This window comes from Fukomys damarensis, unplaced genomic scaffold (assembly GCF_012274545.1).
Source record: "Fukomys damarensis isolate Sample0158 unplaced genomic scaffold, DMR_v1.0_HiC HiC_scaffold_15, whole genome shotgun sequence".
NCBI lineage: Eukaryota > Metazoa > Chordata > Mammalia > Rodentia > Bathyergidae > Fukomys > Fukomys damarensis.
This window is the reverse complement of record NW_022900927.1, coordinates 13,868,450-13,886,954: the sequence shown is the minus strand read 5'-3', so window position 1 is coordinate 13,886,954 and position 18,505 is coordinate 13,868,450. Positions and strand designations below refer to the sequence as shown.

Sequence of the window (18,505 nt, the reverse complement as noted above, 5' to 3'; positions counted from 1 at the left end):
TGGAATGCAGTTTGATAAAGGATTATCCCTACTTGAAAAATAAACTACTCTTACTGCAAATGCATTTCTTTTATACTTTTGAAATGTTTTTATAACGAAACTGCATGGGTTTTAAGTATATTTAAATACTTCTTCCTGAAGTTTATTTATCTGTCGCGAGAGAAAGAAGGAAAAAGAGTGACCCTCACATGCCCACCCCTATATCTAAACTATGTCCTCCTTTCCTCTACCTCTCTGTCCAGCAGTCCTTCAAGTCATCCAGGTCTCAGCTTAATGACATATGTTAGGGATCCAGGGGCTGGATCTTCTCAGATCCTTCTTGCTGTCTCTTTTTTGGAGACAGGGTTCAGACTGGCTTTGAACTCATTATGTAGCCCGGGCTAGCCTCAAACACACTGGGATCCTCCTGCCTTAGCCTTCTGAGGGCTGAAATTCCATGCACCACCACACCTGGCCTTTCTCTTTAAAACAAAAACAACAACTTTAAAATCATCGGATGACAATGTCTCACTACTGCATGATGTATTTCAGGTGCATTTTTTTAAAAACAAGATTTCCTGATTCAATGTGGGGAATAAGTAATTAAAATAAAAAAGAGATCTTTCCTTCTGAATAAAGTGGTAGGATCAAAAACAAAGGCAAGAAGTTTGAAAGGAAAAAAAACAGAAGTTTGAAAGGACTGAGGCAGTCATTAGAGTTTGATAATCACTTCAACCTCTAGAATTCCTTGTGAGAGGAGCTCCAGGTGTATGAGCGGTTAGTGTGTGGTACTTATACAGGATTCCTCGTGAGGATAAACATAGTGATGTATAAAGAAGTGATATGTAAGGAGCATAAAGATGTAATTATTTCTAGCGTTTCAGCCTTTTGACAGCAAATATATCAAGGATTTTCAAAATTGACATAATATGTAAATACATTTGCTATTGTAAGATTAGAAATTTCTTACAAAGAGAAGCTAGAGATAGAAATACAAAGTCCTTGAAAATGGGACATTCTAAAATGAAATATGCAATACTGTATAGGTGACTACTTGCATGGTTAAGTCTTATGTGTGTTAAAATATATACTAATTTCTACACTTGATCTTAGCCAAAAGGCCGAGAAGCGATAAAATATATACTAATTTCTAGATGGTAGTATTTTAAAAACTGTATTCTCAAGATTATATTGTTTATTCACGAAATCATTACTGTGCTGTTTTTCATCAAAGCATTAATTCAAATATTCACTGAAGCACATTTTGCTTTCATTATGCTCTTTACAGAACTAATTTACGAAAGAGCTGAGTTAGGCTACTCACCCTATTTTCACACAATGATTTTCACCATTTGCCTGTTGTATTTTTTGGTTTTCTTTATGCTACACCTGAGGTGATTGGGTAGTGAGTATACTGGAATTCTGCTGTGGCCTGGGTTTTCAGTTTAACAATTTTTTTTTTCTTCTGTTGTTGGTACCAGGGATCAAACTTGGGCCCTTACACTTGTGAGGCAGGTAGTGGAATCACTGAGCCAAATCCCTGGCCCAACAAAACATTTCTTGATGGTTCCAGTTATCCGAGATGTAGAAAGCAGATGTATTGGCTAAAGTTTCTTAGATGTTCCATTTTAGACTTTTGAAATATTGTCTTTTCAGACTCTGAGGTGTTTGACACACTTGGATTTGCACAGTAACAAATTTGCATCATTTCCTTCTTACTTGTTGAAAATGAACTGTATCTCCAATCTTGATGTCTCTCGGAACAACATCGGACCCTCCATAGTTTTAGATGCCTCGGTGAGGTGTTCCACCCTGAAGCAGTTGAACCTGTCGTATAATCAGCTCTCTTCTGTCCCTGAGAACCTCTCGGATGTGGTAGAGAAGTTGGAGCAGCTCATTTTAGAAGGGTGAGAGTGGGATTTGTGAAAGCAGCGTGGTTGCCCGACACTGAATTTCCTGGAGTTGGCAAATACTTCCTATGGTAATGACCTTCAAACAAAAATGTAACAGAAGACAGAGGCAGTTAATATTGCAATTTTATCAAATAACCAATTTTCACAACTAATTTTAAAGTTAATAAGCTGGCTTGGATGTGTTTGAGCATGAATTATTTTGATTTCTTCAAAGCATACGAATTTAATGTCATTTAATTCTTATTTTTGTTTTGTTATGACTAGCAATAAAATATCAGGGATATATTCTCCCTTGAGCCTGGAGGAACTGAAGATTTTAAACCTTAGTAAAAACCACATTTCATCCCTACCAGAGAACTTTCTTGAGGCTTGTCCAAAAGTGGAGAGTTTCAGTGCCAAAATGAATTATCTTGGTAAGTGTCTTGTACCGACCTCTTTGCTAGGCCTTTTGTGTCTCCTAGCCAGTCATACAAAGTCAGATGGGAGTCGAAAGAAGATGTTTTAGTTTGAGTACTATGTTGGAGTTTCAAAAATAAGGTCAGCAGGTTGACAACAAAAAGAAATGAGCTGTCGAGCTATTGAAAGACTGAGAGAAACTTAAATACTTCTACATATTGAAGTGAGAGAAACTGGTGTGAAAAGGCCACACTCTATGCTATTTGCTGTGGCAAAGACACTGCGATGAGGACAGTAGAAAGATCGGCAGTGGTCAAGGGTGAGGGAGCAGGGCAAGATGGAGACGTGGAACACAGAGCATTCTCACAGCATTGAAACTGCCCTGTGTGGTCCTGCATGGTGGGCACATGCTGTTGCACATGTGTCAAGATCCATAAAGTGTACAACACAGGAACGAATCTTGTAGTCTGTGGGCGATAATGATGTGTCAGCACTGACTCCTTGATTCGAACACGTTTTTAACACCGGGGCACAATGTATGGAATGTGGTAGGGCAAGGGTGGACGACAGTATAAAGGGGACCTCTGTGCTCTTTACCCAATTTGTCTATAAACCTAAAGCTACTCTGCAAAGTCTCTAAAACATGCCCATATTTAAAAATAATTAGCACTTTGCTATTGTCATAGGCTAAAATAGCAGTTGCTTGGTCTACAAGTAGTAATTACACGGTGGTTCCTTTGAATGCTTTAAATTAAAAACGTACATGGCTGCCTGAGTTGGGTGAAGTGTCTTTATACTGAGTGTCATATTAACGTTTCTTTAGCAATTTTTTTTTGGATTGTAATTGCAGCTACTGTTATTATTGGTTTTGAAAATAAAATTCATTGCTTAGCAATTTTCAAATTAGTAAATTGAATATGTATTCCCTCAGCATTGTAAGCTATGAAAATATCCCTGTTTGCCTGACATATAAGATGATCATCATTTTTGTTAAAAGTTGGGCTACCCAACTTTTTTTCTCTTGGCCTGTCAGCACAGGGAATTATGTTCATTGCTGGTTAGTCATAGCAATCTAATAGTATGGGGCAGATGCATTTATGGCAATAAACAGGAACTCCCCCATAATTTATCTTAATAAAGATGACGTGCCCCTTGCATCTCTTATGGTTATTCTGTACCTGGATCAGTAAAAAATAATTCTTACAATCAATAGCAACATAGATCTTGAGTACCTATTTAAAATATTTTAATTGTTAGAACTCTCAGAAAGTAACAAAGATAAAAACCATATTAACTTGTGTAGTATTTTCTTTCTTTTTTCTCCCTTATTTTCTGGGACTCTCCTGAATGTTCACTGTGTTCTTTCTTAACTTGAGTCTGAAACTGGGAATAGAGTTTTTCACTGGTAGTAAACAAAGCAAGTCTAATATCTGTCTTTAAGGAGCCTATGGTTAAATGCTGAAGACAGACATTAAATAATGGTGGCACAAATTAAGGTAACTGAATATTGGGCTGAATATTGTGAAAAACTTTCAGGATCCTGTGAGAAAACCTTATGGAGGTCTGATTCAGACTTTAGAGTTACGTGATGTTTCTGTATCTGTAATATTTAAGGTGAGTTTGGGGAGAAGGTTGTCTGAGGACTCAGACTTGGTTAAGGTCAATATGTAATGTCACAACAATCACATAGGATAGTAACTGATGAAGTTGAAGCACTGACATTTTTATGTGATGTGTTCTAGGGTGGGCAGTTAATTAACTAGTTATAAAATCTTGGACAGACCTCAATTCAAAACTTTTTTGCAGTTATGCTAGTCAGCTTTTCCTTATTGTAGCAAAATACCTGAGGTTATCAATTTATAAAGAGGAAACATTTATTTGGTCTCATAGTCTCAGGAATTATGGTGCATGCTCAGATGTGCTTTTGCTTTGGACTGTGGCAGAGTAGCATGTTAAAGGGGGAGTAGCATGCAGTGGTGGTAGCTGCTCACCTTATGATGGCTGGGAGATGAAAGGTACAGACAGGAAGGGGCTAAGATCATAAGATCTCCTTAACGTCATGCCCTCATGGATCTAACTTCTTTCCACCAGGACTCATCTACTAAAGGATCCATCATCTCTACATAGTGCTCCAAGCTGGGGAACAAACTTCCAAAGTTGGCCTTTGGAGGACATTAATATCCAAACTGCAACAGTACTGTACAGCCTTAATAGCTTGAGAAGTGGACTTATATTTCCAAGGATGCCCAATGGAGGACATCTGAGTGGGATTACTTATCCATTAAATATAATCCCATGTGAAGCTGGGCATGGTGGCGCCCACTTGTAGTTCTGGCACCCTGGGAGGCAGAGGCAGGAGGATTGAAAGTTTGAGCCCAGGCTGGGCAACTTAAAACTTAGTGAGAGAGACATGGTCTCAAAATAAAAAATCTAAGAAGGGTTGAAGTTGTAGCTCAGTGCGAAGACATTAGGTCCCCACTACTTCCCCAGCCCCAAGTCCTATATGCGAAATGAAGTTTCAAATTTTTTGGTATTATGACTTTTTTATGTAGCATCTGAACCACAGGAGTCTTAATTCTTGGGCAGAGAATCATTTCTATTCATTTATTTTGTCATAAATGTATCTTGGAAGTAAGTAAGGCAAAGCATGTGTCTGTCTTTCTGCTTGTCAGTGACAGCTTCTTTCTTGCAGTGTCCTAGAAGATTTTGATTTTTTTGAGATTCTCTAGAAAAATTTACCTATAGTCTAACCTTGGAGCTATAAAGTAATATCCCAAGCCATTTTTCACAGAACTATAGATTTATAGGCATAAAGCAGATCTAGATGAGAGAATCAGAGCTCATCTGGTCTAACTGCAGTGTTTTCCAGATGAGAAGATGAGCCGTCTGGCTTGCTCAGTTCTCCAAATTATGTTCTACAGAATTTTATTACTGAAAGTACCGCATAATGTATTTCTCTCCTGAGAATTCACAGACGATATCAGGATATTGAGAATTCTGAGATATTTCACTTAATTTTTCCCAGTCTCATAAGAGCACGTGATCAAAGAATACCTTTGTTAGATTACATCCGGTACAATTCCATAAAACACTCTTTATGAGATAATACTATAAATAATATCCATCTTTTTACTGTATTGTGTATTGCTAAAGTATTAAGAGGTGTTTTGTTATAATTACTTATGAGTAATTTGAATTAATCTATACTATGTCATCTGATAACCTTACAGTTTCAAATTCAGTTGTTTAAGTGAGAAATTGTGATGAGTATGGTGTATGGTTTCATTTAGTGGAAGTTTTAAGGATTTTACATTATTTTATAGATTTTTTTATACTATCAGTACGAAAATGAAAATTAGATCAAGAGACATGTCATTGGTAGCTGTTCTTATTGAATTTAATAGGAATCTAGTTAAAAATGATTAAAATTTTTAACGCACTTTTATTTTCTTTTAGCTGCTATGCCTTTCTTGCCTTCTTCTATAACAAGCCTAAAATTGTCTCAAAACAAATTTACGTGTATTCCAGATGCAATTTTAAATCTACCACAGTAAGTTTATTGTTATTTAAAATTTAAAACCACATGATGCATAGAACAGTTACAGATATGGTTTTGATTTAGGCATATAAGTGTAATTCATTTCTAAATCTACTTAGTTCAATTTTTTTAGATGTATAAATGTTTTGTTTTCACAAGACTAAAGAATAAAGTTCAAAATTTATATTAATTTGTTGGACTATACAAGTGTAGAAAAAAAACTTAAGGCTGTGTAATTAATTGCTGCCTTATTCTAATGAAATAAGACTACACTGGCTGTCATTTTTAAAATTTCAATTTTTCTCATAGGTTATGTTGCAAAAATACTATTAGTTTTGAAATCATATTCAAATTATGTTTGAGTGACATTTTGGGGGAAGATCAGAACAATTTACATGATTTCAGATTTGGGAGAATTTTTGGTTAATTTTGTTGAAAATGAGAGCCTCTTTTTTTTCCATTGAGTTTATTGGTGCTTTTTAGGTAAACAGTACAGTCACATTCATCATTGGGCTCCTGTACCTTTACATGATGTATCTTTGTTCTTATTTTTTCCCCAAACCCCTGTCCTCCTCTTACGCTCTTCACCCCTTATCTACTTACAAAAACTTTGTTTCCATTTTTTAAAATATTTTTTCTCTTATTTCTTTTCCCCTCCCCTTCATACTTACCCTACTCCTTTGACCTTTTTATTCTATTTCACATTATCAATTATAGCATTTAAACCTTATTTATGCTTTTAGTTTTTCACATCAGAGAAACTATTTGGTATTTACATGTGTGTCCTATTTATTTCACTTAAGAGTATGGCCTCAATGTGCATCCATTTAGCTATAAATGTCTCTAGTTTCTCATTCTTTATGTCTGAGTAGTACCAGATTTTATAGAAAAGCCACCTGTTTATCCAGTCTCCAGTTGATGGGCAACTGGGCTGTGATTTTAGCTATTGTGCCACTATATGGGCATACCTATGTTGCTGTGGTAGGATTCTTTTAATTTTTTTGGAAAGATACTCAGCAGAGGGATAGCTGGGTCAAATGGGGCCTGTAATCCTAGTTAGTTGAGTTATCTCCATACTGCTTTCCACAGTGGTTGCACCAGTCTGCACTCCCACCAACAATGGAACAGGGTTCCTTTCTCCCCACAACCCTGCCATCATTTGTTATTGGTTGATTTCTTGATAGCAGCCATGCTTTGTGGGGTGAGGTGGAATCTCTGTGTTGTTTTCATCTGCATCTTTCGAATGACCAGTGATGTTGAATATTTTTGCATATATTTACTTGCTGTTCTTACATCTTTGTCTGAGAAATGTCTGTGCATTTCAAATGCCTGTTTTTTAATAGGATCTTTATATTTGAGGGGTCTGTTTTTTAAATTTATTTTTTATTTATTCTAGATGATAGACTTCATCTGAGGAACAACTGGTAACATTTTTTTCACACATTATAGGTTGTCTCTTAGCTCTGTTGGTTTCTCTTGCACTGCAGAAGCTTTTTAATAGGATGAGATTCCAGTTGTTGATTCTTTGTGCTAGTTCCTGTGCTACTGTGGATTTGTTCATAAAGTCTTTTCCTGTGCCAATGTCTTTGAGAGTTCTGCTTATCTTCCAGCAAGTTTAGTGTTTCTGTTTTAATACTTAAATCTCATCCACTTGGATTTTAGTTTAGTGCATGGTGAAAGATAAGGGGCTAGTTTTAATCTTTGACAGGTTGAAATCCATTTTTTCCAACACCATTTATTGAAGAGGCTGTCTTTTCTCCAGTGAGGATGGATGTTTCCTTTGTTAAAGACAAGGTAGCTGAGTATGTCTGGAGTTGTCTACATTTTGTAATATATTCCACTGATCCTCGGGTCTGGGTCTTTGCCAGTACCATGTTGTTTTTATAAACATGGCTTTGTAGTATAGTTTCAAGTTGGTTATTGTTGTACCCCCATCACGTCTCTGTTGCCTAGAATAACTTTTGTTATTCTAGATCTCTTCTGGTTCCAAAGTAATTTTGGATTGTTTTCTCTAGTTCTGTGAAATATACTGTTAGGATTTCATTAAATCTGTATAGCAGTTTTGGAAGTATGGTCAGTTTCACTGTGTTGGTTCTTCCTACCCAGGAGGAAGGAATATCTTTCCATTTTCTTATGTCCTCTTCAATCTCTTTTTTCAGAGTGATGTAGTTTTCAGTGTAGAGATCTTTTTGTCTCCTTTGTTAGATTGATTCCTAGATATGTCATTTTTTTGGATGCTATTGTGAAAGAAATGTTTCCCTAATTTCTCTCTCAGTGAGTCTGTTATTTGTGTACCAAAAGGCTATTGACTTTTGAGTGTTGACCTAGTATCCTGCTACTGTACTGAATCTGTTAATTGAGTCTAGAAGTCTTTTGGCAGAGGTTTTGGGTCTTCTATGAAGAGTATCAGCAGCAGCAAATAATGACAGTTTAACTTCTTCCTTTCCTATCTTCCTTTTATTTCTTTGTCTTGTCTAATTGCTGTGGCTAATGTTTCCAGATCTATATTACACAAGTGTGGTAATAATGGACATCCTTGTCTTCTTCCTGATTTTAGTGTGAAGGTTTTCCATTTTTGACCATTTAACATGATGTTGGCTGTTGGTTTTTCATAGATAGCCTATATCAGGTTGAAATAAAGACCATCTATTCCATTTTTCTGCAGAGTTTTTATCATGAATGCATGTTGAATTTTGTCAAATTCATTTGCTGCATTTATTGAGATGATCATATGGTTTCTGTCCTTGACTTTGTTAATATAGTGTATTACATTTTTGTTTGTTTATTTTTTTGAGACAGGGTCTCACTATGTAGTTCAGACTGCTTTGGAACTCACTGTGTAGCCTAGGCTGGTCTTGAACTTGCAGTGATCCTCCTGCCTCAGCCTCCTGAGTACTGGGATTACAGGCATGCACCACCATGCCTGGCACATTTTTTGATTTACATATGTCAAACCATCCTTGCATTCCTGGGGTAAATCCAACTTGGTCAGGGTGTATGATCTTCTTGATGACCCTGTGTATTCTGTTTGCCAGTATCTTATTGAGGACTTTTGCATCTATGTTCATTAGGGAGTATGTCCTTCGTTCTCTTTTTTGGTTGGGTCTTTCCCTGATTTTGGAATCAGAGTAACTCTTGCTACCAAGAATGAAGTTGGAAGTATTGTTTCCCTTTCAATTTCATTGAAGAGTTTAAAGAGTAGTGGCAGTAGTTCTTCTCTAAATGTCTTGTAGATTTCAGCAGTGAAGCCATCAGGACCTGGGCTTTTCTTTGTTGGTAATGTTTTAATTACATTTTCAGTTTCACTGAATGTAATTAGGGTGTTGAGACTTTTTATATCTTCTTCATTCAACTTTTGTAATTTGTATGTATTAGGAATATGTCCATTTTTTCTATGTTTTCCATTTTATTAGAGAACAGTTTCCCAAAGTGGATATTGACAACCCTATGGATTTCTGCGGGATCTGTTGTGACTCCACCTTTTTCCATTCTAATTGCATAAATTTGAGCCTTTTCTTTCCTTTTTTTAAAGGTTGGCTAAGGGTTTATTAATTTTATTTCTTCTTTTGAAAAACCAACTCTGATTCATTGATTTTTTTTTGTATTGTTCTCTTAGTCTCCATTGCATTGAATTCTGCTCTGATCTTTATAATTTCTTTCCTTTTATGAGCTTTGGGTTTGTCTTGTTCTTCTTTTTCTCAGAGCTTAAAATTCAGCCTTAGGTTGTTTACTTGAACTCACACTGTTTTCCTAGTATGGGCATTTACTGCTATGTATTTCCCTAGTAAAATTGCTTTCATTATGTCCCATAGATTACTGTATGTTATATTGGCATTATCATTTAATTGCAGAAATTGTTTAATTTCTTCTTTAATTTCCACTGTGATCCATTGTTTGTTCAGGAAGGTGTTACTCAATTTCCATGTGTTTGTGAAGTTCTTGTGGTTTCTTATGCTATTGATCTCCAGTTTAATGGCACTATAGTCTGATAATATACAGGAGATAACTTTAGTTCCTTTGCATTTTCTGAAACTTGTTCTATGAGTATATTCTGATTTTGTGGGGTGAGACATTCTGTAGAAATCTATTAAGTCCATTTGTTCAAAGGCTTGCTTCAGTTCTGCCATTTTGTTTTGTTTTTGTTTGTTTTTTTTTTTTTTTTTTTTTTGTTCTGGATGATTTGTCTATCTGTGAGAGTGGTGTATTGAGGTCCCCCACTACAATTGTATTAGTGCTTATTTGGGTTTTCATGTCCCTTAATGTTTGTTTTGTAAAGTTGGGGGCATTAGAATTTGGTGCATATATATTTATGATTATCGTCTCTTCCTCTTGGATTGTTCCTTTTAGAAGGCTGTAGTGGCCTTCTTTGTCTCTCTTAATTAGTTTTGGTTTGGAATCTACTTTATCTGCAAATAAGATAGCTACCCCCACTTTTTTCTGGGCTCCTGTTGCATGGAGAGCTGTTTTTCATCCTTTTACTTTCAGTCTACAAATTTCTTTGTGAATTAAGTGGGTTTCTTGTATACAGCATATTGTTGGATTTTTCTTCTTTATCTATTTTGCCAGTCTATTTCTTTTTATTAGTGAATTGAGGTCATTAACATTGATGGTTATGACTGATAAGTATTGACTTATCATTGTCATGTTATTTTCCTATTGGCAGCTCTTTTATTTTTTAATTTTCCCCCTTCTTTTAATTTCTTGTCTTGCTTTGTGGATTTGCTCTTTTGGGCCTTATGGAATTGTGACCTTCATTGTCTTTTTCCAGGATATTGTTTAGAATTGTTTGGAGTGCTGGTTTTGTATTCATGAAATTTCTCAGGTGTTCTCAGTCATGGGAGTATCTTATTTCCCCATCAATTTTGAAAGATAGTTTTGTAGGATACATTTGTCTAGGTTGGAGGTTGTTTTCTTTTAGGGCTTGAAATACTTCACTACAGGCTCTCCTTGACTTGAGGGTTTGTGTTGAAACTTCTGCCGTGATTCTGATGGGCAGCCCTTTGCATGTGATTTGTTTCTTTTCTCTGACTGCTTGTAGTATTTTGTTCTTTTGTTGGGTTTTGGGATCTTGCTTATTTTATGTTGGAGTTTAGATTTTATGCCTCACTTATCTGTATGTGAAATTCTTTCCTTCTGTTTGGGAAGGTTTCTGTCATTAATACTGTGAACAGTTTGTGTCAGTTGTACTTTCTCCTGCTTTTTTATGGATTCCTGTCCATCTTATATTATTCTTCTTTGCATCATCTAGGAACTGTTCTATTTCTCATGGTCCCTTACTATTTTTTAAGAGACCTCTCTTTCATGGTCACTGACCACAATCCTAGCTTCTATATATGATATTCCATCTTCACATTGCCTCATTCTGTTAGGAATACTTTCAGTAAAGTTTTCAATCTCCTGGAAATCTATCTGAATCTGTTTCATGGATTCCATTTCTTTTCTGTATTTTGTTTTCATGGTTTCCATTTCTCTCCTGTGCTGGGCATTTATGCTTTTCATCATGGTCCTAAGCTCATCTGTTTTTTAAAAACTTTCTGTTCTGAAGTCTCTAATCTTGTCTTTCATCCTGCTTACTATCTTTGTGGTTACTGGGAAATTACTTCTGTTTTTAGTTTTTCTAGAACCTCATCAGTATGTTTTGTTACTTCCTGTGCTGTCAGTTCAGTGTGTCCAGATGGTTGACCATCAGACTTTTCTACCTTGTTTCCTCCAGAATTTGCCTTTGGAAAGCTGGAAGTCTGTGTTTGTGCCTTACTTAAATGTCTTCTCATTTCTGTTTTTGTTGTTGGTACTATTCTTGGTTTAATTCCTGGATTAATACTTCCATCTTCCAGATATAGCTGGTCTTTAGGTATTGAGTTTCTAATTACTCTGAGACACTCTTATTTTCATAATACCAGGAAGGACAACTGATTTGATCAATCACAACACTTTGCCCAAGTGATACAATCAGCAACACAGTAGCATTAAGCACATCTTAGAAAATGATAATTTGTGGTAGTTACTAATTTATCACTTTTAACCATGTGAATTAAATCAAAATTGAGGACCAGCCCAAAATGTTTATAGTTAATAAATTCTTCAATATAGGAACTTTACCCTTCAGGATGGGGACTTGGGAGGATTTGGGGAGGGAGGGATAGATAGGTAGGGAAAGGTTAGAAGTGAAGCAAGAGGGCACAGAAAGATCACACAAACTCTAGGAAGTTGTTGAAGAGAAGAGGAGAACACAGGACAAAAGAACAAACAGAAGAACAGAAATATAGCAATATATTGCAAAAGATAGCAAAATATAGCAATAGAAACATAGCCAAATAGCAATAGGCAGGCCAGAAACTGTATTCACTTTCTTTTAAGACTAATGGCAATTGAGATAAGAAAAAAGAGGAGAAAAGGAAAAGAAGAAAATAAATTCAAATTAGGATAGGAAAAAGGGAGAGAAATGAAGATCAAGGTGGCAAATCATGAGAGAGAGAAAGAAAAGAAGTTAAAAAGATTAAAAAAGGAAAAAATTTGAGAAAAGAAAAAGACAATTGTTGAAAATGATTAAAGATAAGATAAAAATATTAATTTGAGAATAAAAAACACAAGTAGAAATAGAGGTCCTCCTTCAGGGTATGCCTCTGTTGACACAATGGCAAGTATGGGCAGGAGTGTGCAGATCTAGGTTAATTTGTCTCAGCAAGCCAGCCGCTGTCTCCTGAGGTTGAGGCTGATTTCTGGTGGCAAGGCTCAAGTTGAGCTCTCTCACCTCCTGCTGGGTTGAACTCTGGAGGGTTCTACTGCAGGTTCCAGCTGCTCTTCCTTTGAAGATAGTCCAGGTTCCAATGGGAGGTGGTGATCACACCAACTTATCAACTATGATGGCTTGGTGTGCCTCTCTTTCCTCCTGCTGGGTTGAACTCTGCAGGTTTGTGCAGCAGGTTCCAGTTGCCCTTCCTTTGAAGATAGTCCAGGATCCAATGGGAGGTGGCGATCACACCAACTTATCAACTATGATGGCTTGGTATGCCTTTATTGCAGAGATTTTCTTCACTTTTCCCTTGGACTTCAATTTTCATCTAGGAGCCTCAGAGAGGCCCCCTTTTTCTTGATCACTTCTGCTCCAACATCTGGAGCTCAGATCAGTGGCTGGCTGTGTGGGGGGACTTCTCTGCACTGAGGGGGCAGGGTCAAGAGCTTCTTTTTAACCAAAACTTCAGACATTAATTAGATCTCAAGTGTGTTGCCATTGTAAATACTATTCTACTTGCGTCATACATTTTAAATCGAATTTACAAATATACATGTGTGTCATAGTTACCTTTTGTTGTTGCTGGGCCAAAATACCTGACATGCAAAGTTAAAGGAGGAAAGGTTTATTTAGCTCACAGTTTGTAGAGGTTTCAGTCCATAATTGGCTGCCTCCAAGGCAGTGTGGCATGGCAGAGGGACATCACAGAGGAGAAATAACTCATGGCAGGCAGAAGAGAGCAAAAGCAACTGACAAGCGACGATTCTCTGTCCCTTATATCATTTCCATGCTATCCACCCTTAGGGCAGGTAGCTCACACACCCTTAATCTTAGCATTGAATCCTTGATACCCACACCACACACCCTTGATGGCAACACCACACACTCTGGATCCAGCCACTTAATGAAAAGCCTCACTGATGAGTACCTGGGTCTTTGAGGGGACGTCTGGACACAAGCCATAGCAATGTGCAAATATATATATAGATATACAGGCAAATGATAATTATATTCTAAGCATAGAAGTCCAGACAAACAAAACAGTTAACTCACACCTACCTATAGAATGTGTCAGATTGTGGGAAACCAGGCCTGCAAGGCAGAGACCTGATTGAACTGTCTTTGAGATACTGGGAGGGGATAGCATGCTGTCCTCAGACTGGGTTGTTCACTAGCATGCCAGTATCAGCCAGTGTCAAGGAGAGAAACATCTCCAGCTGAAGTCTTATTGAAGAATATACGCATGTGAATGCAGCCTACAGATCATGAGAACACTGATAAACTTTTCCTGAACCCTGGATCGCACGCTTGCTAGCTTTGTCTTTGTGCAAATCTAATAAAAGTGAGGAGCTCTGTCAGTTCTTGGCTTTTTGTCCAGGAGAGGCAAAAGTCCCCTGTACCTCCTCTTCCAAATTATCTTTGTGTCTCTGCTCTTTAAGCCTGGCTGGTTCCTACATCACATGTGCTTCTAACTGTTCAACAGGGGATCATCTCTGTAATCTTTCTGAAAATACTATAAAATTGTTACTGCGATTATCTTCTGTTTTTAATCTCATCAGAGATGAGCATCTTCCCCCCAGTCAGTTCTTTTAACACTGGTTGGCTCAATTTGACACTCTCCCTTTACATATAGGCGTGTACTGAACATATGTACTCTTATATTTTAAATATAATATATTCCTGAAAACGTGTTTGAAAGCCAAATATTTATGATGCTGACTAGGAGATAACATGCCATAAGGAAGGGAGCTTTTCCTCATGAGAACTAAAAATATTACAGAGTCTCTAATTGCACCATACCTTTGACACCATTGTCAGGCATATTTTCAGCAATTGTATGCATTACTTTAATTGTTTTTGTTTTAAAAATGAGCATACTGTTAGCTGGCTTGATACTGGCAAGCTAAAGAGGTGCTACTTTGGGAAAATCTAGTTGATCCTTAGCTTTTTGAGTTGCTTTTTAGACAGACACGTCTTATCTCTAATATTGTCAAATTCCTTTTCAGGTGTTCCATGCATTTGCATAAGATAAATTAGGGAAAGCAAGAAACATTTTACAGTAGAGCACAGATGTTGCTGTGCAGACCTGAACTTTTGTCTAGCCAACAGTGTCCTTTGTGCACTTAGAATCAATTCATTAAGCTTTAAATATGCTGGGTGAAAGGGTCAGTATGTAGTTGTAGAAATCCAGGCAACCTTTTGCATTCCAAATATACCATAGTAAGTGTCTGTTGTTTCTATATGTGTACACTCATGTGTGACTTTTTTTCCTGCTGTTTCCTGAAAACCTTATGTAGCCCTCCTGCAGGAAGGCAAATCAGTTTGCAGTGAGGGCCTGTTAGATGCCAGGCAACATGTTCAATGCTGTCTGACTGTCACCCTGAGACAAGTGGTGAAGGTGTGCCCATGTACTATAGTAATTACCTGTGGAACCCATCCTTTGCAGAATCCTCTCAGTAATGAGTGAACATCATTGTATTGAAAAGACAAGTTGGTGCTACATATTTGTAAATCTTATATAGAAGGCAGGAATTTTAATGCCCATTTTTATATTTGTGAATTATAATGTTTAATGCACTGTAAACATTTGTAAAATACTAGGCCTTTTCCTTCTTCTGAGATTGATGTTGTAATGCACTGAAATAGGAAAATGGGTCCCAGTTTTTTCTTTCTTTTAAAGAGATCTTTAACTGATACATATAAATTGTGTATATTTATGGGATATTATGTGATGCTTTGATACATGTATAGATTATGTAATGTTCAATGAAAGTAAATATATCTATCTCCTCAGTGCTCATTGTCTTCTGGTGAAAATAGTCAAAATCTTTTTCCTACCCTTTTCCAAAATGTACAGTTTTGTTACCTGTACACATCCTACTATACAGTAGCATCAATTTTGTTTTAATGGCCCTTATTCATTTAAGTCACCCTTGCAATGGAATATACTTTTTTCCTAACCCAAATAAACTTCTAGATATACACAAACTTACATGCATACTTATATGCAAATAATGTTAGTCCTGAAGTTACGTCTTATTCTTACTCAGGTAAAATGATTTTTGATGGTGTCTTATATGTATTTTGAAAACACTCAGATTGTTTGCATGTTGATGTTTTGTTGTTTTTAGCCTACGGTCTTTAGATATGAGCAGCAATGATATTGACCATCTGCCAGGTCCTGCAAACTGGAAGTCTCTGAACTTGAGAGAGCTCTTATTTAGCTACAATCAGATCAGCATCTTGGACTTGAGTGAAAAAGCATGCACGTGGTCTAGAGTGGAGAAACTGCATCTTTCTCATAATAAATTGAAAGAGGTGAGAAGCCATCTTCATTTATATAAAGTTCTTGCCACCTAACAAATATGCTTCATAATTTGCACTATTGCAAATTACCACTGTAAAATTTATTATTTGCTATTGTTTCTTTTTGAATAAGATCCATTCTTACATTGTAGTAAGTGGCTACAGTAATATTGTTTACTTTCTGAAAGAAATAACTGTGCCGTATTTTTGAAAATTTATATGAAAACATATGTATATCTAATTACGAATATATATAAGGGTATACGTTTGTCATAGTGTCCCTGTATCTCTGCTCTACTAAGAGACTGTCAACTATGCTCCATTTCTCAAATTCACTGAGCCCATATGCTTTTCCTTTGACTTTTTTTCCTAGATTCTTAAATTTTCTGCGTTTTTCTGCTATGCTACCCCTGACCCAAATAAATTAGCTTCCTTTGCTTTGAATCATTCCTTTGGTTATAAATTTGAAACTGACTATCCACATATCTCAAAACCTATTTTTTCTGTCAAGTTTAAGCCTATTTCCCATAGAAGCACAAAAACTTAAGTCTGATCATGTGAGGGTTTTTTTTCTGTGTGCCAGCAAATAAATATTTTTTTGTGGTAAAACTAATCAGATGGCTTAAAATTTGAAATAGAAAAGCCACATTTGCCACTTATACTGCTACCTAAAGTATAAACATTTAGTTGTATCATAAGAACATTAAGTTGCATGTAATTTTGTAATTAATTAGACCCTTGTAGTTTACTAAACAACATAGGCAGGATGAGAGAACAGAATGAAAGTATAAATTGTTGACTTGGATAACTATTAAATGCTTCTTTACTTTCAGAATTGTGAAGAGATAAAGTGTATTACAAAGGGAGATTTGTTTTTATTTTCTTAAGCTATAAATTTCACATAGAATGTTTGGGGTTGGAAATTCTTCAAATGTATATTTTTCTTGTTTTAAGTGTGTATATTGAAAACATATGGCAGGCCTTTGGAAATCTTTCAAACTGTTGAAAGGTTGTGTATTTTGCTGATGGCAAACGCTCTTCCTGTTTCTTACTGTCTTGTTTGCTGGCAGTATACATTTTTCCTTCCCATCAACAGGTTTTGCTCTTTTTTATTTCATTAAGATTCCTCCTGAGATTGGCTGTCTTGAAAATCTGACCTCTCTTGATGTTAGTTACAACGTGGAACTGAGATCCTTTCCCAATGAAATGGGGAAACTAAGCAAAATATGGGATCTTCCTTTGGATGAGCTGCGTCTTAACTTTGATTTTAAACACATAGGGTGTAAAGCCAAAGACATAATCAGGTCAGATACTTCTATTTCCATGTCTTTTTATTAAATTTATTTCCGATTGTTTCCGTCTGTGATTTTGATGGACTTATAGTTACAACTTCTAGAAAAATGAATAATACTATTTAACATTAATACTGTACCATGTGCCTATCTTTCAACGAATGGGTTTGCAGGTGCCACTACACCTTTGACTAGTTGTAGTCAAACTAATGTGGAGAGAACAACATCTGCATATCTTTCTTTTCAGCATAAGTGGACACTAGATGACAGAAGGTATTACTACATATGTAGTCTTTGGTTATTAATTATACAATCTAAAGAAGTACAGTAGGCTTGTCACACTGCATAACATGCCTGTTACAACTGAAAACATTTTAGTTACTGGCCTGAAATGTAATTACTAATTTTGATTTTGCCTCTGAAGATGAATAACTACTCACCTTGATCATTTTTGAACCCCCCAAACCTTCCCAGATATCACTATTTTTTGTCTTTACATCTTAAGAATATCATTTTTTTTTTTTTTTTGGTGCCAGGGATTGAACTTGGGACCTTGTGATTGCGAGGCAGACAGTGGAACGACCAAGCCAAATCCCCAGTCCAATACCTTAAGAATATCTTCGATAGTGGATTTTACCCATGCTATTGTTGTCTTTTAGCATATTAGATCTATCATTACTTACTCCCCAAATACTTTACTCCCACAAAGTTACTCTATTTTTAGTACAGGCCTCAGTCCATGAACACTTCTCAATACCCCTGTAATTTGACTATAACATCCACCTGAGGAACTAGGGCTGTGTTCTTTCCTTGACACCCAACACTTCCTGTGATTCCTGGCACATAACAAAGAACCTGTCTTATGAGCAGTACTTAATACATGATCATCAATAATACTTACCAAATTGTCTTCTGCTTAAATTCTATTAAATTTATATTTCACTTTTGTCTCTTTTATGAAGATTTGATTTTCTGAACTCCCAAACTTGACTTAACAGAAATGGCCCTCTGTGCCCACATGACTGCCCATTATCCTACACATTTTTCCCCCACAATTTTCACTCCTGAAACTGGAAAATATACTTATATTAGAATTGGTTCAATTCCTACTAAATGTTTACTAGAACTAGTTTTCAATGTACTGTATCACATTATCAAGCCATGGTATAACTAAATATTTTTAAATGTGATTAACATTTTGTGAAAATACAGAAAACCTGGAGTGGTTTACAAACTGCATCATTTTCTTTTTAAAGAATGACTTTTTTCAAAGAATGGGGAATTATTTTTTTTAAATTTAAATTTAATTTATTGGTACATTCTAGGTAGACAGTACAGTTACATTCAT

General features: G+C 36.1%; 1 protein-coding gene across 3 annotated transcripts in view; it reads left to right on the top strand.

Moving 5' to 3' along the window:
- Window positions 1–18,505, top strand: part of Lrrk2 (leucine rich repeat kinase 2) — a 139,795-nt gene that overhangs the window by 59,681 nt on the left and 61,609 nt on the right. For all 3 annotated transcript variants that reach the window (XM_010615430.1, XM_010615431.1, XM_010615429.1), the window contains 5 exons: window positions 1,636–1,886; window positions 2,157–2,305; window positions 5,745–5,838; window positions 15,691–15,877; window positions 16,988–17,169. In XM_010615430.1, coding sequence (XP_010613732.1) covers window positions 1,636–1,886; window positions 2,157–2,305; window positions 5,745–5,838; window positions 15,691–15,877; window positions 16,988–17,169 — 863 coding nt within the window. The remainder of the gene's footprint in view (window positions 1–1,635; window positions 1,887–2,156; window positions 2,306–5,744; window positions 5,839–15,690; window positions 15,878–16,987; window positions 17,170–18,505) is intronic.